Source organism: Nicotiana tomentosiformis, chromosome 7, assembly GCF_000390325.3.
Source record: "Nicotiana tomentosiformis chromosome 7, ASM39032v3, whole genome shotgun sequence".
In the NCBI taxonomy this organism is placed as follows: domain Eukaryota; kingdom Viridiplantae; phylum Streptophyta; class Magnoliopsida; order Solanales; family Solanaceae; genus Nicotiana; species Nicotiana tomentosiformis.
The window spans coordinates 131,556,566-131,583,063 of record NC_090818.1 but is presented as its reverse complement, the minus strand read 5'-3'; the positions used below and the strand labels follow the sequence as shown (position 1 = coordinate 131,583,063).

General features: G+C 38.5%; 1 protein-coding gene and 1 long non-coding RNA gene across 2 annotated transcripts; both read right to left on the bottom strand.

Moving 5' to 3' along the window:
• Positions 1-13,331: 13,331 nt before the first annotated feature.
• LOC138896391 (uncharacterized) lies at positions 13,332-13,946 on the bottom strand. The gene has a single exon (XM_070181197.1). It carries the CDS (start codon positions 13,944-13,946, stop codon positions 13,332-13,334), a length of 615 nt encoding a protein of 204 aa, XP_070037298.1.
• A 27-nt stretch (positions 13,947-13,973) lies between these two features.
• LOC104085155 (uncharacterized) lies at positions 13,974-15,518 on the bottom strand. Its single transcript, XR_004503966.2, has 3 exons — positions 15,423-15,518; positions 14,616-14,844; positions 13,974-14,318 (listed from the first exon to the last, which is right to left on the bottom strand). It is a non-coding gene; the product is annotated as an uncharacterized lncRNA (long non-coding RNA).
• Positions 15,519-26,498: the final 10,980 nt, after the last annotated feature.

The window sequence follows — 26,498 nt, the reverse complement described above, 5'->3', positions numbered from 1 at the left end:
ATGTCAGCTAGGTGGGGTAGTATAATGAAAGTAACAGAAGAAGCTTGATTAATTAGTTAAAACCCTATAATCATGGTATCTATATGAGCATTAGCAAAGGCATATATTATTATATCCTATAGGCATGTTGTCTAATGATTAAGTAAGGCATTTGATCCTTATAGACATGTTGTCTAAGGGCGCACAGTGATAGACATGAAAATAGATATAGCAATCACTTAAACTAGCATGCTTTGAATATTGTACAAGTATTAGACAAGTTAAGTAAAGTGTGTGATTTCCTATACGCATGACTTCTATTAGTGTGAAGAATCGAAACACGTCAAACAAATAGCAAACAAGGCAATTAAATCCTAGAGACAAGTTTTCTACCCTGTCATGCAAGAATTAGAATACCTCATCCCCCTTTTTACTAATTTCCCCAGCATTCAGTTTTACAAGATATTATATATCATTTTAAATAATTACAGGCCCAAATACAAATATAGAATAACCCAGTAATTACATATGGCCTTCAAATAGGCTTAAAACTTCATGTGGACAATCGGCCTACACTCTCGGTGCAGGCAGTATACTTTGAATTCCACATACCAAAGGCAGCCTAGCATACCAGGCCCAAACAATTTTAGTAATTAAGCTAATGGATGCCAAATAGCCATACAGGTAACAGAACAACTCATGGAACAGCTTAAACACTTAGTCTTTACGATTAAAAAGTTGCAGTTTCAGCCAATAGATAGGGCCATGCCGAGTTAAAAGGCATCAAAGACACATATGGGCAAGTAATTCCAAAAAAACAAGATTAAACAAGGACAAGATTAGGTATCATAAACCACCAAACTACTTGAAATAATGTTTCAAAATATAACCAACTCAAAGAACTGCATATGACAGCCAAGTAGAATCATACACAAGAAGAGGGTGGAGTACAATCTTCATATGAGGATTTTAACATGAAAGCATTGCATATCAATCATACTGGTAGCATAATTTGGAAAACATACTTAGTTGATCATGAGACTTAACAGGATGGACACTAACTGTAGCACAGGGATTCTAAGAACTCATAGTAGGTAAAAGAATATGCCAACCTTAGGCTAACAAGACAAGCAGACATTAGGATTCATGGTAGATGAAAGTATCAACCCTTGGTTAACAAGATAGGTAATTATCAAGGTAGTGCCAATTAACCTTATACAGAAAAAGGCTGAACATTAAAGTTTACACTAGAAAGCCCTGGGCAACACTTAGAAACATAGAGTTGAGCAGATCACATAATGGAATTACAAATAAAACATGGCATACTGTATTAGAGATACAGGCAGTGATGATATTCTGAAATTATATGATCATTGGAGAAGATGACAAGCTACACATGAATGACCTATGGGAAACAGTGCATACGAATATATTTAGGGCAATGAATTAGTTCCTTTCAAGGGTCTGGAGTGGGGAGATAGGCTCATAGAAGATAGTAGGCATAAGTACCAACAAATACACAGAACAGTAAGATATGCTTAAGAAATTCATAATCTAGGTTACTAAACTAGGTAAGTCACAAAGTTAGGAAAAGTTCGGAATCACAAACTAATCTTGAAGCAAATAGGGATGTAAGCAGAGATAGCATGGTAACACATTGGTTCACAAACAAAATATGAAACTACAAAGGCTAAAGGACTTACCAGTTACTAATTGACAAACAAGTAGACAAGAAGAACGATTTCAGTTATATCTCAAACGTCAGTAGCAAGATGAGCAGTAGAACCCAGAAATCTCAGTGCGTCAGAGTTTCCAAGGGTTTCGAATGAACCCCGAACAGTGCTCACACTGAGAAAGGTCCAAAATTGAATTCCGGTAGCCTTGGCTTTCAGTCGGCCAAGAGATTAAGCCTCAGAGTAGTAGAAGACAAGTAAGAGTGAGAGAATATCAGTAGTTTCAGTGATTGTTATGCCTTAGAGGGGAACGAGGAAAAGGGGTTTATATTAAGGAAAAGATAAACACACAAATAAGGAAATATAGTCAATCGAACACAAATTAACAAAAGAGAAGCATGCAAAATCATTCAGAATCAATTTAGGAGAAAATCGAGTAAACCCTAGTCCAAAAGGAGAACACAAATACTCAAAACTCTCACTGAATCGGACACATATGGCCTGGTAGTGAATGCATACAGCCAAAATATCATCCAAATCTTGAAGGGTGAAGCCGATTTCCTTTGATTCGGAGACTGGTATTTGCCAAAATGGGGCAAGTACTAAGTAACACCATAGTCTTGTAAGCAACAACGAGGTACTCGTAAAAGGTAAGTAAATCACAGAAGGAATTTATGATTTAATTGGATTTGGAGAAGATTGAGGGAAGCGGCTAGGGTTTTGAAAGAGGGAGAGATGAGAGAATACAGAGGCGGTTGGGCGGGGGATTTGCCTCTAGGGTTTGGGGTGAGGGTAATAAATAGAAGGGGAGGTTTATTATGGGCAGTTGATCATTTAAGATCAGCGGCCAAGATCGGATAGGAAACGGGGCAGGTTAAGTGGAATGGGTCGCGGCCAGATTTTAAAAGAGGTCATTTGGTTAGGCTGCTGAGGGTGAAATGGAATGGGCCAGGTGCCTTGGGCCAGAAATTAGCCCTGTATTGGGTTATAAATTGAATATGCAAAATTAATTTAAAATAATTTATAAAAAGTAATTTATAAATAATAAAAATATTACTTATATAGTAAAATGATTGAAAATAATAGTTTAACATTATAAAAATATAAAAAATACTATTTTAGTATAAACAATGTAAATAAGGTAATTAACTATAGAATATAGGCTATTATTGCAAAATTGTATAAATAGCAAAAATACAAATGTAATTATATGAAATGAAGTAAAAATATTATGAAACATATATGTGAGTGTAAATTATATATTTGGATGATTATGTCGTCATAAAGTAATTTTAAAGGATAATTAAATAAATATTTGAACAATTAAAATGCAAGAAATCAATTTTAAAGCTTTAAAAAATATGAAAAGTTATGAAAAATACTTATACGACTCTTGTAAATTGGGTAATAGGGCAAAATTATATTTTAAAAGTATATATAATATTATAAAAGTATGATGGCAAAATTGGGTAGCAACAGCGCCCGGACCTGGACTGCCAAAAATTTTGTCGGCCCATCAAAACCGACTTAAGGAACATTAGCCATCGTCCTGCTAAGACCGTTCTTCGATTTTTGGCATTTTAGGTCCATAAAACTTGAATTTTGTTTGATACCCAATTTTTCGTTTGCTATCGCCCACCCCTTCCGCGTAGGCCCAGATACCCGAACCCGAACCACCTAAAATTTTCTCGGACCATCACAAATAACCTATGGAACAATATTCAATGCCCATCCATGATCGTTCCTCATTTTATGGCGTTTTAGGGCCATAAAACTTGAATTCCGCCCGATTATCAGATTTTTATGTGTCATAATCCTCGTCTTCCGCATGAGGCTGGGCCACTGGATCAGGAACGCCTAAATTTTTTAATGGACCATAAAAAATGACCTAAGGAACATTAGTCACTGCCCCGCCATGACTGCTCCTCATTTTTGGCGTTTTAGGTAGGACTGTGCATGGATCGGATCGGATTTAGCACATTTTGGATTGAAATTTTGGATTTCGGATTCTACAAAATGCAATTTGAATCCGATACGAATTAATATCGCATCAGACCGGATTTTAAAGTTTGGATCGGATAAATATTTCTGATTTTCGGATAGGATTATACGTAATTTTAAGACTATTTCTTATCTAATCGGCTAATGCATCTACCTTATCTGCTTCTTCTCTGTTCTGTGCTAATACAAACATCTATTTGCTTTTCATCTCTTTTATAACCATTGCATCTCTAAGAAAATATTTCTCTGGAGGTTCGAGTTGTTATGCCTCTAAGTTGCAAGATTTATACTTATATTTTCTTTGTAAAAGAGGCAATACAGCAAAAAGATTCATGTTTCTGCAATTATGAGGGTACTATGGTGGCAATTTAGCTATATCCAGCAATTATAAAGGTAATAACTTGGAGGAAGATGTAAAGGAAGTACTGGCTATCCGAAATTAAAGTTTAGTATTTATACATGCCCTAATAATTTCGGATTTCGGATCAGGTTAAAATTATACCAATCCAAATCCGATCCGAATATCCGAAATTTTAATAAACATAATCTGAAATCCGATTCAAATATCCAAAATTCGAAATTAAGCGGATTGGTTCGGATATCCGACCCAAATGCAGAGCCCTAGTTTTAGGGGCCATAAAATTAGAATTCTGCCCGATTCTCAAATTTTCGTGTGCTATAGCCCACGTCTTCAGCATGGCTCCGGGTGCCGGACTTGGCCTGCCTAAAATTTTGCCGGCCCATCACAAATGACCTAAGGACCAATAGTCACTGCCCTGCCAAGATCGTTCCTCAGTTTTTGGCGTTTTAGGGCCATAAAATTGGAATTCTATTTGATTCCCAGATTTTCGTTTGCCAAGGCGTGGGCCCGGACGCCCAGACCCGTACCGCCTAAAACTTTGCCGGACCATTACAAATGTTCTAAGGAACATTAGTCATTGCCTCTCCATGATCGTTCCTCATTTTTTGGCATTTGAGGGCCATTAAATTTTGAATTCTACCCGATTCCAAGATTTTCGTGTGCATTAGACCACGCCTTCCGTGTGGGCCCCTGCCACCGAACCACCTACAATTTTTTCGGACCATAAAAAATGATCTAAGGAATAATAGTCACCGCCCCGCCATGACCGTTCGTCATTTTTGGCGTTTTAGGGCTATAAAACTTGAATCCCCCCGGATTCCAAACCTTTCGTGTGCAATAGCCCACGCCTTCCGCATGGGCCTAACCACTGGACCCGGACCGCCAAAAATTTTTCGGACCATCAAAAATGACCTAATGAACAATAGTCACCGCCCCACCATGACCATTCCTCGGATTTTGGCGTTTTATGGCCAAACAATAGGAATTCCGCTTGATTTCCAAATTATCATGTACTATAGCCCACACCTTCCACGTTGGTCCAGTCGTCCAGCACCGGACCGCCTCAAATTTTTTCGGCCTATCAAAAATGACCTAAGGAATATTACTCTTCTCTCAGCCATGACCATTCCTCGTTTTTGGTGTTTTAGGGCCATAAAATGGGAATTCAGTCTGATTCCCTAATTTTCGTGTGCTATAACCCACGCCTTCTGTATGGGCACAGGCCATCCGACCCGGACTGCCTAAAAAATTTTTAGATCATCTAAGATGACCTAAGGAATAACTGTCACCACCCCTCCATGGACATTCCTCGTTTTGTGGCGTTTTAGGGCCATATAATGGGAATTCGGCCTGATTCTTAGATTTTCATGTTCTATAGCCCACGCCCTCCGCATGGTTCCTGGCGCCCGGGCCCTAACTGCCTAAAATTTTGCCGGCCAATAAGAAATGACCTAAGGAACATTCGTCACCATCATGTCATGACCGTTCCTCGTTTTTTGTCTTTTTAGGGTCATGAAACGGGAATTCCGTCTGATACCCTAATTTTTGTGTGCTATAGCCCATGCCTTACGCATGGGCCAGGCCCACCGGATCATGATCCGGATCGCCTAAAATTTTGTCGGCTCATCCAAAATGACCTAAGGAACAATAGCCACCGCTCTTCCATGACCATTCCTCATTTTTTAGCATTTTATGGCCATAAAACTAGAATTTCCCTCGATTCCCAGATTTTCATATGCTAGCCCACGCCATCCACGTGGGTCCGGTCGCCTAGACACGGATCGCCTATAATTTTGCATGTCCATAAAAAATGACCTAAGGAACATTAGTCACGGGCCCGCCAAGAACATTCCTTGTTTTTTGGTAGCCAACACCTTATGACTTATGCGTAGACCCGGGCGCCCGGACCCGGATTGCCTAATATTTTTCAGGCCCATAAAGAATTACTTAAGGAACATTAATCACTGTCTCACCATGATTGTTCCTCATTTTTTGGCATTTTAGGGCTATAAAACAGGAATCTAGCACGATTCCTAGATTTTCATGTGTTACAGCCCACGCCTTCTGCATGGGCCCGAACACCCGGACTCGAACCGCCTAAAATTTTTTCGGACCATCAAAAATGACCTAAGGAACAATATTCATCGCCCCGCCATGACCGTTCCTCCTTTTTGGCATTTTAGGGCCATAAAACTTGAATTTCGCCTGATTCCCAGATTTTCGATGTGATATACCCCACGCCTTCCGCATGGGCCCTGGCGCCCGGACCGCCTAAAATTTTGCCGTCCCATCAAAAACAACCTAAGGAACATTAGTCACCACCCAGCCACAATTGTTTCTCATTTTTTGGCGTTTTAGGGCAATAAAACTTGAATTCTGCCTCATTTATATTTTTTCATGTGTTATAGCCCACGCCTTCCTTGTGGGTCCTAGCGCTAAGACCGGGACCGAATAAAATTTTATCGTCCCATCAAAAATGACCTAAGGAACATTTGTCACCGCCCACCCATGGTCGTTCCTCGTTTTTTGGCGTTTTAGGGCAATAAAACTTGAATTCCGCCTGATTTTTATATTTTCATGTGCTATATCCCACGCCTTCCAAGTGGGCCCTGAAGCCCGGACCCAAACCGCCTAAAATTTTGTTGGCCCATCAGAAATGACCTAAGGAACATTGGTTACTGCCCCTCCATGACCGTTACTAATTTTTTGGCATCTTAGGACCATAAAACGGGAATTCCGCCCGATTCTCAGATTTTCGAGTGTTATAGCCAATGCCTTCCGCGTGGGTCTAGGCACCTAGACTGCCTAAAACATTTTCGGACCAACAAAAATTACCTAAGGAACAATAGCCACCTCCCCTCCATGACCGTTCCTCTTTTTTGGCATTTTAGGGCCATAAAACTTGAATTCCACCTAATTCCTAGATTTTCGCGTGCTATTACCCCATGCCTTCCCCATGGGCCCAGGCGCCCGGACCTGAACTGCCTAAAATTTTGTTTGACCATCAAAAATGACTTACGAAACATTAGTCACCTCCCCTCCATGACCATTCATCTTTTTGTGGTATTTTAGGGCAATAAAACTGGAATTCGGTCTAATTCCTAGATTTTTGTGTGCGGCCCACGCCTTTTTAATGGGCTCATGCCACCGGACCCGGACCTTGGACCATCAAAAATGACCTAAGGAACAATAGTCATCATCTCTCCATGACCGTTCCTCCTTTTTCGACATTTTATTGCAATATAACTGAAATTCCGCCCGATTCCCAGATTTTCGTGTAAAATAGCCCACGCCTTCCGCGTGGGCCAGGGGTCCCGAACCTGGGCCGCCTAAAATTTTGTCGGTCTATCAAAAATTACATAATGAACAATAGTCACTTTCCCGCCATGACCATTCCTCGTTTTTTGGCGTTTTAGGGTCATAAAATGGGAATTCGGCCTGATTTTCATATTTTTGTGTGTTACAACCCACGCCTTCCGCGTACGTCCTGGCGCCTGGACTCGAACCGCCTTAAATTTATCCGCCCCATAAAAAATAATCTAAGGAACATTAGTAACCGTGCTTCCATGAGCGTTCCTTATTTTTGGCGTATTAGGGACATAAAATAGGAATTCGACCCGAATTCCAGATTTTCGTATGCTGTAGACCACGCCATTCGCGTGCGTCCTAGTGCCCAGACCCAAACCGCCTTAAATTCCGCTCCGTCGGAAATGATCTAAGGTACATTAGTCACCGCCCAGCCATGACCGTTCCTCATTTTTCGTCATTTTAGGGCATAAAACTAGAATTTTTCCTAATTCCTAGATTTCCGTGTGCTATAGCCCACGCCTTTTGCGTGGGACGAGGCGCCAAGAACGTCCCTTGTTTTTTGGCATTTTGGGGTCATAAAACAGGAATTTCTTTAGATTTTCTGATTTTTGTGTGTTATAGCCAACGCCTTCTTGGTAGACCCGGGCGCCCGGACCGGGACCGCCTAATATTTTGCCGACCATCAAAAATGACTTAAGAAATATTAATCACCGCCCCTCCATGACCGTTCCTATTTTTTTGGCATTTTAGAGCCATAAAATGGGAAGTTATTCCGATTCCCATATATTTATGTGTAATAGCACACGCTCTTCACATGGGCACAGACACCCGGACCGCCTAAAAAAAAATTTGGACCATCAAAAATGACCTACGGAACAATAGTCATCGCCCCACCATGACCGTTCCTCTTTTTATAGCATTTTAGGAGCATAAAACGGGAATTCAGCCTCATTCCCAAATTTTTGTATGCTATTGCCCTTGCCTTCAGCGTGGGCTTAGGCGTCTAGACCCGGACCGCCTAAAAAATTACCGGCCCATCAAAAACAACCTAAGGAACATTAGTCACCGCTCTGCCATGATTGTTTCCTTATTTTTTGGCCTTTAAGGGCCACAAAACGGGAATTCAGCCCGATTTCCAATTTTTCGTGTGCTATAGCACACGCTTTCCGTGTGGGTCCAGGCGCCCAGACATGGACCATCTAAAAATTTTCCAGCCCATCAAAAATAATCTAAGGAACATTGCTCACCGTCCCGCCATGACCGTTCCTCATTTTTTGGCATTTTAGGTCCATAAAATTAGAATTTCGGTTATTTCTCACATTTTGTGTGCAATAGCCCACGCCTTCCGCGTGGGCCCAGGACACCAGACCTGGAATGCCTAAAAATTTTCCGGATCGTCAAAAATGACCTAAGGAACATTAGTCACTGCCCTGCCATGACCGTTCCTCATTTTTTGGCATTTTAGGGCAATAAAACGGGAATTCCGCCCGATTCATAGATTTTTGAGTGTTATAGTTAATGTCTTCCGCGTGGGTCTAGGCACAGGAACCGGACCGCCTAAAATTTTGCCGACCAATCAAAAACAACATAAAAACATTAATCACTTCCCCTCCATGATCATTCCTCTTTTTGTGGCATTTTAGGGCCATAAAACAGGACTTCGGCCTGATTCCCAAATTTTCGTGTATAGGCCACGCCTTTTGAATGGGCCCATGCCATCGGACCCGGACCGTCTAAAAAATTTGTTGACCACAAAAAACAACCTAAAGAACAATAGTCATCGCATCTCCATGCCCGTTCCTCCTTTTTTGGAAATTTAGGACCACAAAACTGGAATTTCGTCCGTTTCCCAAATTTTTATGTGCTATAGCCCATGCCTTCGGCATGACCCAAGGCGCCAGACCCGGATTGCCTAAAAATTTTTTGGCCCATCAAAAACAACATAAGTATCATTGGTCATCGTCTTGCCATGACCGTTCCTCCTTTTTGGTATTTTAGGGCTATAAAACTGGAATTCTACCCGAATCCCAAATATCCGAGTGCCATAGGGCACGCCACCTGCGTGGGCCCGGGCGGCCGGACCCAGATCGCCTAAAATTTTGTCGGCCCATAAAAACGACCTAAGGAACATTAATCATCGCCTTACCAAGACCGTTCCACCTTTTTTGGCATTTTAAGGCCATAAAACTGGAATTCCGCTCGATTCCCCAGATATTTTTGTGTCATAGCCTACGCCACCGCGTAGGCTCGGGCGCCTGGACCCGGATCGCTTAAAATTTTACCGGCCTATAACAAATGACATAAGTAACATTGGTCATCGCCTCGCCATGACCGTTCCTCCTTTTTGGCGTTTTAGGGCCAGAAAATATAAATTCCGCCCGATTCCCAGAATTTCTTGTGCTATAGCTCACGCCACTAGTATGGGCCCGGACGCCCGAACCCGGATCGCCTAAATTTTACTGGACCATCACAAATGACCTAAGGAACATTAGTAATTGCCTCACCATGAATGTTCCTCCTTTTATTGCATTTTAGGGCCATAAAACTTGAATGCTGCCCGATTTCCAGATTTTTGAGATTTATAGCCCATGCCACTGGCGTGGGCCTGGGCGCCCCGACCCGGATCGACTAAAATTTTACCAGACCATCAAAAATGACATAAGGAACATTACTCATCGCCTCGCCACGACCGTTCCTCCCTCTTACTTTTTTAGGGCCATAAATCTGGAATTCCGCCCAATTTCCAGATTTTCATGCGCTATAGCCTATGCCATCAGCGTGGGCCCGTAGGGCCAGACACCCACATCTAGATCGCCTAAAATTTTTCGGCACATAAAAAATGACCTAAGGAACATTAGTCATTGCATCGCCATAACCGTTCCCCATTATTCGCGTTTTAGGGCTATAAAACTAGAAAATTCTGCCTGATTCCCAAATTTTGGTGTGCTATAGCCATGCCACTAACATGGGCCCTGTCACGCCCCGAAATTGTGGAGCACAACCGGCGCTCAACCGAGTAAATCCAGTCGAGCAAGTCTAATTTGCATTAACCTCTCATCATTACTCATGCATGATTTACCATAACATAATAAAATCTTGACTTTCATATTAAATACACTTCGCTCAATGGCCCATATTTTCTTTCTCGTGGTGGTTACACAGCTCTATAAATAGCTGTAAATATTGTGAACATAAATACATGACAAAACTCAAATCTTTAATTACATGACCCACAGTGTACATGGAGCTTCTATGACAATGGATACCTATATACATAAAATGAACTAGACCCAAACACCCACTAGAATTGTAGCGGGGTCACCATAAGATGAGTAGTGAAGAAGATCTCAATCAAAGGTCCATACCATCCTGTAAAAGTATACCTGCATCCATTAAAAGATGCAGCGCCCCCAGCAAAAGGGACGTTAGCACTGTCGAATAGCACTAGTAAGTATATCTAAAAATCCTCTTTCAAAATATATGCCCATATATATATTTAAAAAAAAGGCAACACATAGAAACAAATAGTCACAATCCACAATATCCAAATGTCTAGTTAAAAACATGATAATTTTCCAAAATACGAACTTCATATACGATTTTGTTTGGATTTCAAGGCTTGGACAAAATTTTGATGAACAAAGCACTTGAGCTTCTTCCTCTCTCTAGAACACTCTCACTTCTCTCTAACAATATCAGATTTTTGCTCCAAAATGAGCTTCAAGGCTTATTTATCGAAGTTGAGTCGAGTTATAACAATAAAAGAATGGATATTTCCGAAATTCCGGACCAGGCTACAGACCTGGCCTCGCCAGGCTAAAGCCTGGTATTACCCCTGGCCTCGCCAGGCTAAAGCCTGGTCTTACACCAGCCACGCGAGCTACAGGCCAGCCTTTGGGTATTTGATCATAACTTCTTGTAGGAATGTCCGAATGACAAACGGTTTGAATCGTTAGAAACTAAACTCAAAGGGCTTTAATTTGATAGGTAGATCACCTCATAAGTCGTTATAGTTTAGTAGCAGAATACGTTTGAAGTAGGATATTGTGCGAATTGAGACATCCTTTCCACTTAATGTATCATACTTGTTCCACACGAATTCTTTCCATTCACAAAACTCCTTAGTATGTTTCAACACACCTTAAACATATACTTTTCATTTCGAAATAATGTGGTTCTATCCCATGGGTCTCCTATAATACTCTAACACGCTATTCCCAAATACCGTTGGCGTACTTTAAAATATTAAATCATTAGAGAAATTTTTCGGGCCCTGATGGTCTAAAATTTTAATATCTCTCCACTCGTGTGATTTATATTTTTTTTATATTAATTTGCTTAGTTTATTTTACGATGTTATAGAATAGTTGATGGATCTATACTCTAGCCATATTTCATATTTTCTTAATTCATCACTCTTTAAAATGTAAAAATGTCTAAAGAGTTTTGCTAAATCATATAAAAATACGTATGTTATTGCATTGTACTTCTACTAGTGACTTTTACATGATATTTAAAAAAAATACCGAAAATTAAACGAACCGTACCGATACCGAAGAGAAACCGATATGATTGGGACGGTTTCAAAAAGTCTAATTATGGTTATATATAATAGAATAATCAAAAATTTGATATGGTATAAATTTTACAAAATAACCGACCGAACCGAACCATTGACACCCCCTAGTCGTACGTGTCTGAGCACAACTTTACCCCATATTTCTCATAGAGGGAGAGAGATGGGAAATTAAGATTTTATTTGATAGAATTCTCCATTTGTGGTATGTATATATAATTCCGGTAATTGCTGGAGACTCTAGTGATTCTTCTTCCTCCATAGGGAATACTAAGGTTAACAGCCATTCTGGTAAGCATTAGACTCATTTAAACCTGCCTCTTCAACTATGCTATACAACTTTCTTATATGCACTAAAATTCATGTAATAATATTATTTTTACTAGAATGTGTATTTACATTTTTTTACAAAATATTTTTAAAGTAATGTTTAATTGAAAGGCAAAGTAATCACTTAAGTTTTGATGGGTAAATTTGTAAATTAACTTTTGACTTCGGAAAATTTTCACTTTTAATATAGTATACTTAGTATAGTATAGTATAGTATAGTATAGTATAGTATGACAATTCTTACGCCTTCTACAAGTCTATATTGTATTAGATTATTTCTTTCTTCCTACTTAATCTATTTTTCTCTTAGCATATCTTAGGTCTTGCTCAAAATTTTATGGCGATATTTTATTTATCATTCCATTTTTCGACCTCCTCATCGTCCACAGGAGCGTATGTAGGGGGTTCCATGGGGCACGTGAACCCATGCTTCCCGCCCTAAATCATGTATAGTAATGTTATATTTTTAAAAAAAATATTTAAATATATGTGTGTGTACCCATGCCCAAAGTATTATATGATGTGATGGTTATTGGGTGTACTTCTCTAGGTGAGGTTGTGAGTTCAAATCTTATGTCAATCTTGTTGTTTTTTCCTTTTTTTTCTAGAAGTAGACGCCCATGGGAGATGGGCGTATCTGGTGTTATTAATGAGTGCAGTCAAGTCATTGAGCGAGAAGCAGGTAGCAAGCACTTAGCTGACTTGAAGTATCTTGGTGCTGGATGAACCCATTAAAATATTATCATCTACGTACAAAAGTAGGAAAAGAACAAAACCTGGACCACGCATTGTAAATAGAGAGGTATCTGATTTGGAACCAACAAACCCAATGGAACCAGAGGCTTATCTAGGATTTTAAGAACATGGGTGCACCATTATCTTTAAGATAAATACTTGGTTCAATTATATAAAATTTATGGTGATAACAAGTTGACGAGCAAACTATATTAATATTATATTTACAAAAAATATCATTCACTTTACAATTGGTCTCGACGAGTTTTCATACTTTGAAAATGGTCGATAATAGCATTATTACTTACAGTCTTGAATATCTTACGCTTTATATAGCAAACTAAACAATTATTTAAAAAATTATCATCTATCCTATTACTAAATAATTTTTGATGTACTTCATTGATGAGAATACTTTTTCCACGCTTGCGGTAGCAACATGTATAAGTAAAGTTGACTTCACAAGTAAATAAATAAGTGGCCAAGTAAGATTCAATTTTGTCTCTATCATCACTCTAGCAAAATCCTTAATTCCCTCTAGGTTTAGAAATCTACTATCACACTTTTGAGCATAGACAATGAAACTATCAAGTTGGAACCCGAGTTCTCGAAGCTTGTTATCACCAAACTCACTTGAATAATACTCTGTCAACTTCATTATCCTACCCTTATCAAAATTATCAAATGAATCAATCGGATTCAAACTGGCCATACCAAGTAGTAAGTCAGTAGTCACAACATCAAAACGATCATTAAGCTCTTGAAATTCCAAATCAATAATCGTGGTAAACACATCCACATGAAAGTGATGTAAATATAAAACATCGGATCTATTACGCTTCGATTTTCCTAGAGTATAGTCTTCATCTATTTTGGGAATTAGAATATCATGTTTACTACAAAATGAGCACACCTCATCCAACAAAGAGTTCCATTCAGTTTCTCTCATCATTTGTAATCTTTTCTTTGCAAGGTCAAGCATTCACATAGCATTAACAATATCTTGATCTTTCTTTTGTAAATCGTTGTTCCATTCATTTGTAAATAACAACACCTTAAACATCAAGTGTAACATAAAAATAAATCCAAATTCTTGAATCTGGCTCAAAAGATTTCCCGCTGCAAATCTATCAAGATGATATGGACAGTCACGCTTCATATCTTTAAGCACATTAACAATTGAAGGAAATAAAATCATAAAATTGTCCAAGGTTTTAAAATGAGACCCCCAACGAGTATCACCCGGTCATTGGAGGCAACCTTCTTGATTCAAATCTTGCCCCGTATAGACTTCTCCAAATTTAAGCAACTCTTCCAACTTATTTGCTTGATGTTGTCGAAGTGACTCCATGCGCTTAAATAAATATTTAATAGTATTCAAAACATTAGTCACAACATAAAAGAAATTATCTACATTCGAATGCTTTTTAGAAAGAGCTACAAGTGTTAGTTGCAATTGACGAGCAAAATAGTGAATACAATATGCAAAGGGAGTATCTTGCAAATTTAAAGACTTGAGACCATTTATTTTTCCTTGCATGTTACTAGCTCCATCATAACCCTATCCATGTATATTGGATTTACTTAAAGAATGATCTAAAAGCAAAGAATAAATTGTTTTTTGTAATGATGAGGAAGATGTATCACTCACGTGGACAATACCCAAGAATCGCTCTATATTGGCATTCTTTCTTTGGGATCCGGTTCAAAAGATTTCAAATCAATCACTTTATCCACATTTGAAATTAGAGAAAGATTTGTCTCCCTTTGAACTTCCGGAGTAATTTGTGAACTCATGAATGGCCAACTAGCACTAGAACTTGGTTCACCATTTTTCGGCTTGGTGAGAAATCTATCCATTTTAATCTTATGGATTGTTCCTATAAAATTAAATATTCACACTTCTATTTAATCTATCTTAATTCAAATAAATTATTAAACTCAAACCAATCACATTAAAGCATATCAGTCAGCAGATGAAGAAGTTATGGCACAAAAATTAGGCATATGTATATGTATGTTTGAACTTACATACTTTAATTGTGTTTGTTGGAGCAAGTATTTCAATAACTAATAACTATATTGTTTGATATGTACAACTAAAAAATAAAATTAAAACTTGGACAGAGGTCCCAAGTAACAGAAGCCAAAAATCTACCAATGCCTCACTTTCTCAATAACTCACTGTTTTAAGCATTTTCTCAAACACAATATGTGCACAAATTCAATAAACTATCAAAATTCAAGACTTCAAAGACCTAGATCTCCCAAATTTCCACTAGAAATAGAATTCAAAGGCTTCTCATTTCAGAAATAAACAATCATAACCATTATCAACAAGATAAAATCTCGGCAAGAGATTCAAACATTGAGCAAAACAAACAAAAAAAAGAGTGAGAAATAACAGTGAGTGAATTGAAATACATGGAAAGGATAGAGAGATAGAGTAGTTACATACATGAATATTTTAGAGGAATGTGAAGGAGAAATTGCTGCTTTCTTGAAGAATTCACATTCCACAGTTACATAGAGCCGATAGAGAGAGAGAGAGAGAGAGTTGAGAGGGAGACAGTGTATTTTGTTTTTAGGGATCTGATATTGATCGATTATACCCAAATTTCCCCTAAAATATGGGATCTGTTTTATCCAAAAATGGACTTTTAAATATTTAAAAAAACAACTAAATTAAAAAAACGTAAAGTAACAGGGAATGGATCCCTTAACCTGGGGTATATAGGGGATCCAACATACTAGTGTACCAAGGTAGTCATTTGAACATGGGTGGCCACAAACATATTTATATAGATAATTTTAAAATTGATACTGTTTATACCTAGTCTAGGGAGGGGAGCATGGGTGCATGTACCTCACCCCCTGCACATAAATCCGCCCCTGAATGGAACATATGAAATTCTTAAACTCAATATACCAAGCTCGAGGTGCTTGACGAAGACCATAGATTGACTTGCGAAGTCTGCAAACATCAGAGGGGTATTGATGGTTCACGAAACCAGGGGGTTGTTCCATGTAAACTTCCTCTTCTAAAGTGCCTTGCAAGAAGGCATTATTAACATCAAGCTCATAGAGAGGCCACTTGAAATAAGTGGCAAATGTGAGAATGAGCCGAATGCTACTAGGCTTGACTACGGGACTGAATGTGGTTTTGAAGTCAATGTCAGAGCGTTGATGGAAACCTTTTGCAACTAACTGAGCCTTTAAACGATCAATGTTTCCATCTGCTTTTTGTTTGACCCGAAATACCCACTTGCACCCAATTACATTTTGTGTGAACGAGGGAGGTACTAGACTCCAAGTTTCATTCATCACAAGCGCACCAACCTCTTTTTGCATTGCATCTCGCCATTCTTTAGATTTGGCTGCCTGCTTATATGTGTGAGGAGTGATCATGGAACCTGTGAATACAACTAAAGCCGAGTAATCAAGAGGCTTATTTGGTTTAAAGATGTTATGTTGAGAATGAGTAACTATACGAGCAGGCTCAAGAATAGGGCTACTTACCTGCTGCAAAGGAGAGCTGGAAGCATCTTCACTCAATGCCGAAGTAGAGGTGGACTGTGATTGGACTGGAGACTCATGAGAATTGGTGGTTGAAGACAAACTAGAAGTAGCAGGTGGTGAAATGATGGTGTCTGATGGCTACAACAGAGGAGCTAACATGGCAGGGGGTAGAGAAAGGTTATGTGAAGTGATTGTAGTATTGTTCTGATCATGAGAGGTATGGGGTAAGTGATCAGTGGGTACAACATCAAGCTAGATATGGAGATTAGATTCAGTTAGCCTTGGTAAAGAGGAGAACATGGTGGCAAAATAGAAGTTTTTTTCTAAGAAAACAACATCGTGGGAAAGGAAAAGCTTAGAGGTAGAGCAATGATATTTGATGGAATAGCCAAAAAAGACACAAGGTTTGGATTTTGGAACAAGTTTATGGTTAGTATAGGGACATAGCCAAGGATAGCACAAGCAACCAAATGCGCGAAGTGATTTATAATTTGGAGGGGAATGAAACAGAGATTCATATGGAGATTTTCCTTGTAGTAGGCGTGGTCATTCTGTTTATAAGATAGATAGTTGTTCAGCACGCGTAAAGCCAGTATGCAAGTGGTATGGAGGCTTGATGTAAAAGAGTCGAAGTTATTTCCATAATATGACGATGGCGTCTTTCAGCACTACTAACTCTTTGAGGAGTGTAGGGGGTGAGAAAAGGTGTTGAATTCCTATATTTGAAAGTGTTTTTGTGAGACCCTCATATTCTCCACCACCATCAGAATAAACAGTAAGAATTGGAACAATAGAATATTTTTCAACAAGTAATCTGAAGTTGATAAAAATTAAAACAACATCAGATTTCCTTTTTAAAGAGAAAACCCATATGTATTTGGTGAAATGATCCACAAAGATAATATAGAAGTGAAATCCATGAGATGATGTGACTGGAGAAGGTCCCCATACATCAGTAAATAGTAGTTCTAGTGGTCTTGAAATTTTTAAAGTTGATTGTTTAGATGGTAAGCAAAGACAAGAATTACAATGATCTTGATAAGAATTGAAAACTGGCAAATTAAATTGGGAGACAATTGACTTGAGAAATTTTAAACGGGGGTGACCAAGATGACGATGCCAAAGGGTGAACAAGGAATTGTTAGCAGAAGAAGCAAGATAGGCTGGTGGTGGTAGCGAGGATTCAGCCAATTCATAAGTTTGAGCTTTATTCGGGCCTTGAGCCAAAGGTGCTCCCCTGGTTAAATCCTTCACAACAAAGAAAGTAGGAAAGAACTCAACATATGTTTTATTTTGCTCGCAAAATTGAGGAACAGATATTAAATTGCGCTGAATGGAAGGAGCACATAAAACATTTTTCAAAACAAAGTTTCGAAAAGTAGAGAGAAGAGTAGTATGTCCTGTATAGGTAATTTTAATACCATTACCATCACCAGTGATTACATCATCGGTACCAGTGTAGTCTGAGTAAGCCTACAGGTTCTGTGTGTCAGAAGTAATGTGGTGTGAAGCCCCAGTATACATGACCCAATTAGAATTTCCTGATGGTCCCTTAATTGAAAAGTTGGATTGGGGCTCATTTGCATTATGAGAGAGTGACCGACAAATATTGGCAATATGTCCAATTTTCACACATAACTAGCATTGAACTCGAGGTTTATTGCTGTTAGAAGTGGATGAGCGCCAATTTTGCTGGCGATTGGAGTTGCCAGTAGATTGATTCAGAGGGCAATTGTTGTTTTCATTGGAAGACTGTTGGTAGTTCCTTCGGTTGTTATTGACATTGAAGTTGTTACTGCTATTATAGTTGTATGTCGTTGTGGATGGTGATTTTGCTGGTTGGATCTTTGGGTATATTGGGCTGTGATGGCAGCAGATTCTTGTCGATGATAAAGGAAAACTTCATGACTGCTTAGCTTGTCGAAAAGCTCTTCAAGGGTTATGGGTGTGTCTCTGGCGCGAATAGCAGGACTCATCTCATTGTATTCAGGACCAAGGCCACTAAGAACCTTTATCACAAGGGTAGCACTATCAATAGGGGATCCAGTAATGGCAATTTCATCAGCAAGGGCACGTATCTTATTGAGATATTGAGCGACTGGCTTGGTACCTTTAACAAGGTAATTGAGAGAGTCTTGGAGACCATAGACTCTTGTTTGCAACTTGTTTGTGTACTGTTGAGTGAGTTTTGTCCAAACAACATAGGCATTGGGTGCCGTGGCAACAAGGGGCACAATAGTGGCATCAACTGACGCCATGATGGAATGTCGAATAAGACTATCTTGTCGGAGCCAATTTTTGTAATTTGGTTCTGTGGCTGGCGGGCATGGAATTATTCCATCAATGTATGAAACAAGATCATATCTAAGAAAAAACATCTCATGTTGTGCTTTCCATGTTAGAAAATTGCTGCTACCAGTCAACTTGATTGGAAGTTGAGAGGTTGGGTTGATTGTGACAAACTGGAATCAGTAGATGAAGTTGGCACAATTGGGGTGGTTACTGAACTTGAGTTGACAGTTATGGTAGCGAAGGGAAGTTGAATAACACTAGCAAAGGAAAGGATCCGGAAAAATAAATCGTCAGAGCGTAAAGGCTCTTGATACCATAAAGAGATTCAAGAGTGAGTTTACAGAGAACTATTTCATCTATTACATTGAGATTCTTTAAATACAAGATGGAGGAGCAAGGTTGCTCAAGTAAAAAAGAAAAGAAGGATCTTAAAGTATCACAATCAAAGATATATATAAAAGAATAAGGATTATAATCAGAAAAAATAAATTACATAATAATGAAAAAGATTACAGTGAATCAAATATAGAAAAACATTATGTTGCCTTATTAGAAATCTTGAAAAATAGGGTTCAAATCCTAGATAATAATACTAGGTGACTTTTACTTATGTCTTGTTGGACCTGTGTTGGTCAGTGGAATATATATATATATATATATATATATATATATATATATATATATATATATATATATATATACTCTAATGTATAACAACTCTAATAAGGGAAAATAGGTGTTTGGTATGTTCCATTTTCCACTATTTGGTTGCACAAAATAGTTTGGAAAATATTTTTCTACATATCACATTTTTCTGAAATTGGAGAAAAATGACTTCCCTAGACAAAAGTTAGGAAAATATTTTCCAAAAACTCCACTTACCCTCACATCTAACCCCAACCCCCCACCTCGCAAAATAATTTTTTACTTCTTTTTTGTATTTTTGATTTTCTGTTTTTTCTGCGCAAACCCCCCCCCCCCCCCCCACACACACACACAAAAAATATTTTTTTTATATATATATATATTCAATTTTGGTTTTTTATTTTTCAGTTTACAGGTTCGAAAGTTTACGAGTTCCAAAGTTATGAGTTCGAAGGTTTATGTGTTTGGAAGTTTGCGAGTTTAGAAATTATAGAGTTTACGGGTTCGAAAGTTTAGCGGTTCAGAAGTTTATGAAATTTATGGGTTCGGAAGGTTATTGGTTCGAAAGTTTATGGCTTCATGTTTATTGTATCTAAATTATCATTTATGAATACTCTTGAGAAGTTATTTTCTTTAATTTGCGTACCAAACACCGAAAAATAAGTAAGATTATTACTTATTTTCTTGAAAAACATTTTCCACGGAAAACATTTTTCGTTATACCAAACACACCCATAAAGCTCCCGGAGGACGGGCAATTGAAGATACATGACCTTTTGGTTGTTTTTCCTTGTAATCAAGTAGTGATTGAGTTCCCGGTCTTAAATAGTACGTTTGGTACAGTTGTATTAAAAAACACTGCAAGATTAAATGTAAACATAATGTGAGGATCTGTATCTTCCAATCTGCCTTGTAGCACATACAATATTAATGTTATAATGCAGTAATTTGTAGTCTCTTCAATCAGTACACAAATTCTTGAGTCTTTTCTAGCTTGAGTTCTGACTCTATATATATATATGCCTATTTCTGCAGCGAGTTTACATGACAAGAGCGTCAGCATATATATAAAGATATGTGCTTATAAGTTTCATAAGGACGCCCAAAGGACAAACAAACTTTACCTCCCAAGTAAAAAGGTTGTGAGTTTGTTTTCTCCTGAAGGAAAAACTTTTACAGTTTTAAGCGAGTATCTTCATGTCTTCAAAAGTTAGGATGATACTGCTTTTGCTTGTTTCATACCTTGAATGCTCTATATATAGATGCATTACTTTAATTTAAACCATTTTAAGTGAACTCCATTTTTAAATGCTCTAAAAATACATTATATTGGACTTGTATATAATTACTGAGGCTGTTGTTGTCTACTTTCAATAAATTGGGAGAAAGACATAACACCGGAAATAGTCAATTTAATTTCAGCTCTTTGGCCTGACATCAATTTTTCTTTTTTTAAACCCCTCCCAAATTAAGAGGATCTATAATGTTTACACACTTTCCCTCCAGTGTGACTCGAACCCAAGACCTAACGGTCGTGGGTGGAGATGCTTTTACCAACTGAGCAAGCCTCACTTGTATAATATCACGTCAATTGAACTTCAAAGTGTAAGATCACGACCAAACACATAATGTGCTTCCTCACCAAATGCATGCTGGAATATAATGGAGTTGTGATTTGAGCTTTTTAGTTGCTTTATTCGTGGTTTGTAGTTAAATCTCAAGTTTGGATGGAGGAGACAGGACTAGGCCAAAACAGGTCAGGTGAGCTAGGACTAGATTGAAAATGACTTCCACTCAATTAATACTATGTGCTGCAGATAATGATTTAGCCTTTCAATCTAAATTGAGGTCTCTTAGCTTGCCCAGTCTCCTCTGAAAAGCAAGTAAATTTCTTGCCCTGCACTTGTAATTCTGGACCCATATATCTGTGACATTTTTATTAGGTAATTGTTGGCTAGGTCATGGCATTGAAATCTGTCAAAGCACATGGGTCTTCATTTCAGCACATTGTAATAAATTGTAGTTGTATATATATATATATATATATATATATATATATATATATCGTGGATCCTACATAAGACAGAATCAGGAATTATTCTTTAATGCATGTACTGTGATATTGGTCTTATAAATTCTTATGCCGCGCGCTAACCTCAATTATAATTGCACGAAATACCGGTTTGGAAACAATATTATGTTCCTTTTGCAGGCAAAAAATGTGAGAAGAAGTATAAAGTTTTGAGGAAGAAAATGACCCCTCTGATCTGTTATTAGATGTATTTACTACGTAGTGTCTTTGATTTTTGATGATTGACTAGCTACTTGTTGCAAGAGGAGTCCCTTCAATCTTGTGATAAGCCAGTCCACCACCTCTAATATATTATATATCTGGTGACCCTCCTACTTGCAGGAGCACTAAAATCCTTAGTGAAAGAAAGTCACCGGGGGTATCTTGATTCTTACTTAATGTTTGGACAAAAAGTGATGCTTCTCTTTCTTTTCATCTTTTGGTTGATTTATTCAACTAGTCAAGTTCCTACCATTTCTCATAAGTTATGTGTCTTGCTATATTTTGATGATTTAACAAACTTTGTTGAGAACCAGATGGGGAACCTGTTCCACATCCTATGAGTGCTCAAAGAATAACAAGTCTCAAATCTGGGACATATTCCAACATTCAGAGTCCAAGAAACAACAGAGGTAACAGATCGACATCAGTTCCCTTGCTAACAGTACCAGTCAACTCCCCACAGCTATAAAGTGACTGCAACTGTTCCTCTGCACACACGCAACAGTGCAAACAATGGAGCAGTCACTTTATGGGGAATGCCTTTGTACCAAACACGCTTGTATCATTCAAGTGATGTCACTTATGCAATATTAACATGAAGCAAAGACAAAACATTACACTTGCACACTCTAGAATTCATCAAGCTCTCTCCCAAGTGCATTGCCAACCTGCAAGTGACATTCAAGGCGTCAAGAACAAAGAGCAACATAATGAAGGACCTATTTCCTACATTGAGTCATTATATGTCCCTAGTTGTGTAGTATCTTTGTCAAAGTGATTTACTTGTAATTACTACTTAGCTTAGTTAGAAGCATTGTGTAGGAAACCTTTGTAAAATCATAAACATGTGTTTGTGTCTTGGCTAGAATTAGTCGAGTTGTAAGCTCTGTAATAGAGTTATTACAAAGGGGCTTGTAATAGAGTTATTATAAGTTAGTGAGGGATTAAGAGGTTACTTCCTAGGTTACAATAGTTTATAATCTGAAGTTTGCTCAATAGTGAAGTTGAAATCCTACAAGGGTAGGTCGTAGTTTTTAATCCTGTGAGCTGGAGTTTTCACGTAAAACTCTATTATGTTATTTACTTACAGTTATGTAAGTGTGTTCTGTGGGAACTAATAGAGAACCTGGTTCTCTATATAAGTTTGGTGGACCCTTAGTTTCAATCAATTGGTATCAGAGCAGGTTCTTTCTATCATGCTAACACCTAGAAAGGATCCTCATAGCTGCTCCACCAAACTTCGAAGAAGGTCAATCCACCTACAGACCACCAAGATTCAATGGCCAATACTATGGATGGTGGAATACAAGGATGTATGACTTTATCATGGCTGAAGATTCAGAGCTCTGAGATGTTATCTGCGACGGTCCTTTCGTTCCTATAAAAACCATTGGGGAACCAGTAGTGAAAGTTCCCAAGTCTAGGAAGGAATACAGCGATGCTGATCTCAAGGCTATAGAGAACTTTCGAGCAAAGAAAATCCTCGTCTGTGGCATTGCGCCAGATTAATACAACAGGATTTTGGCTTGTCAATCTGCCAAGGAGATCTGGGAAGCTCTCCAAACAGCACACGAAGGGACAACTCAAGTCAAGAAATCAAAGATTGATATGCTAACCACTGAGTATGAACTCTTCAGGATGAAGGACGATCAGTCCATTCAGGACATGCACACTCGCTTCACCTCTATCATAAATAAGCTTCATTCCCTCAGAGAAATCATTCCAAGGAACAAACTTGTCAGGAAAATACTCAGCGTATTACTTGGTTCCTGGGAAAGCAAAGTAAATGCTATCACGGAGGCAAAGGATCTACAAAAGCTAACCATTGATGAACTCATTAGTAATTTGAAAACTTATGAAATGAAGAAGAAAAAGGATCATGAGAGAAGAAAGCCCAAGAGGGAGAAGAACCTGGTTCTCAAGACAGACAACAATGAATCAAGTGGTAAGGATGGTGATATGGCTTACTTGACAAAGAGATTTCAGAAGATGGTCCGCAGAAATGGAGGTATTCCAAAGAAGGGCAACTCTAGCAAGCCAAGAGGATATGACTTATGTCATAAGTGCGGGAAGCCAGTACATTTCATCAAGGATTTTTCCCTTCTCAAGCAAGACCAGTACAAGCACAACATAGACAAAACAGCCAAGAGGAACCCGGTTCCTAACAAAAGATTTAAAAGAAAAGAAGTTGCCGACAATGTTGTGAAACAAGTTCTTGCTGCATGGGGAGACTCTTGCAACGAATCGGGAGAAGATGATGCACAAGGTGACACCTCCATGATGGTAGTCGAAAGCGAAACAACTGATTATGATTCCATCTTTGTCCTAATGGCAAAATCTGATGATGATGAAGATAATGATGATGATGAGGTAAACTTTCTAGACGTTCAGAGAAATCTAAAGTCTTACTCTCAGAAAAAGCTCATATCCTTGGGAAATGTTATAATTGACTCTTATCACAATCTTATAAACGATAAAAATGCCTTAACTATAGAGTTAGGAGAGGTAGAAAATGAGAGAGATGATTTGGCAGTTGTAGTGGCCGACCTAAAAGAAACCATCGAGAATCTAGTGAAGAAAAAAGTGTTCTGATTAAAAAGGCTGAAAACATAGAGAATAAGAGAGATGACTTGTTAGTAGTCATCATGGACCTAAAAGAAACAATACATGAATTAAAAAAAAGGAAACATTTATAGGACTGTCCAAAAGGGGAAGGAAGTTGCAAGTGAGGCACACATTAAGCTTGAAAATGAACTACAATCCGTGAAATCTAGTCTATGTGCTGAACTTGAAAGAAACAGACAGCTTCAAGAAGATCTAGGCAGAGTTAAAAATGACCTCGAAAAATCTGTGGACCTGGACCTCTTATACAATTGCTACCATGTATACAAGCAATGGTGGGAACATGCAGGGCGTCAGGTTCCAAAGAGAAAAGACTCCCTACAATCCATATAGAAAGTATGTTACTGTCCCTGATAACTGACTTTGCACTCATTGTGGAAACACTGGTCACGTTAAAGAAAACTGTAAGGCCAAAATTTAGTCCCAATAGAAAAATAAGGTGTTTGTTGAAAAGGCAACTACTACTAAGGAACCTGGTCCCTCCGTTAAAAACGTATACTGTCTGCCTGGACAAAAAAAGTTTAATTCGATCATTTCCTCACTACAAGGGACCCAAACTTGTTTGGATTCCTATGTCTAATCCTTGATTCTCTTGTGCAGAGAGCAGTAAAAGGAAGCAGCCAAAAATGGATAGTGGTTGTTCTAAGCACATGACTGGAAGCATTCTTTCACTCAAAGCCCTTCAAGTAGGGAGTGTGTCCTTTGGCAATGGCAAAAATGGGATACATTCTGGGAGTAGAAAGAATTGATAAGTCACTCACCCACTCAATTGAAAATATGTACCATGTGAACATCTTGAAATATAGCCTACTGAATGTTTTCCAAATCTGCGACAAAGGAAACAAAGTGGAATTTGTGTCAAAAGTCTGCACAATTACAAACCTTGTGACTGGTGAAGTGGTCCTGATGGCAAAAAGATACAAGAACATTTGTGTTGCTGATTTTGATTCCTTGTAAAATGGGGATCTCATTTTCCTGAGTGTTGTTGATGATGTTGTTGAACTATAGCACAAACGATTGGGTCATGCAAGATTTACATTATTGAACAAACTGGTTAGGAAGGACCTGGTTCGTTACCTGCCGATGTCAAGTTTCAAAGACCACAAGGTGTGTGATGCATGTGTAAAAGGAAAGCAAGTCAGGTCTTCTTTCAAGCCCAAAAAGGATGTTAGCACATCAAGGCCACTTGATCTCCTCCATATGGATCTGTGTGGACCTATGAGGGTGCCAAGTAGGGGAGGAAAGAAGTACATTTTTGTTATAGTGGATGACTATTCTAGATTCACCTAGACCTTGTTCCTCAAAACCAAGGATGAAACTTTTCCAGTGTTTGTTGCATCCGTGAAGAAGATCCAAGTTAATGTGAGCCACAATGTTGCGTGCATAAGATTTGATCACGGCACAGAGTTCAATAATGAAAAATTCGACGAATTCTGTGCTAAAAATGGCATAAGTCATAATTTCTCAGCTCCAAGAACACCTCAACAAATTGGTGTTGTGGAGAGGAAAAATTGGACTCTTGAAGAGATGGTGAGGACAATGTTTATTGACAGTGGCATTGCTAAAAACTTCTGGGCAGAAGCAGTTAACACTGCATGCTATTTGCTGAACAGGTGCATGATCAGGTCCCTCCTGAACAAGACTATAAATGAACTGCTTAACGGAAGGAAACCCAAGCTAACACATTTGAGAATATTTGGCTGCTAATGTTTTATCCTCAATAATGGTAAGAAAACTCTTGGAAAATTTGATGCCAAAAGTTATGAAGGAATCTTTTTAGGCTATTCATCACAAAGCAAAGCATACAAAGTCTACAACAAAAGAAGTCAATGTGTTGAGGAAAGTATACATGTGATCTTTGATGAATCACACCACCTACGTGGGAATGATTCATATGATAAGATTGATCAAGACATGGAGCATTCAACAGTCCCTGGTGAAGTCATTGATATGGCAAATGGAAAGGCTGACATGATGAGCTACATCAAGGAATCAAATGATGATGATGTAACAGTCTCTCCAGTGGATGTAGAGGAACCTGGCTCCTCGATCAAAACAACTGAAGCTGAGAACAGAGTTGTTGATATTGTGCAAGGAACCCTAGATGTGAGCTGAGAAGTGGGGCTCACATCAACTACGGGTCACATTCAGAAGTACCTAGAG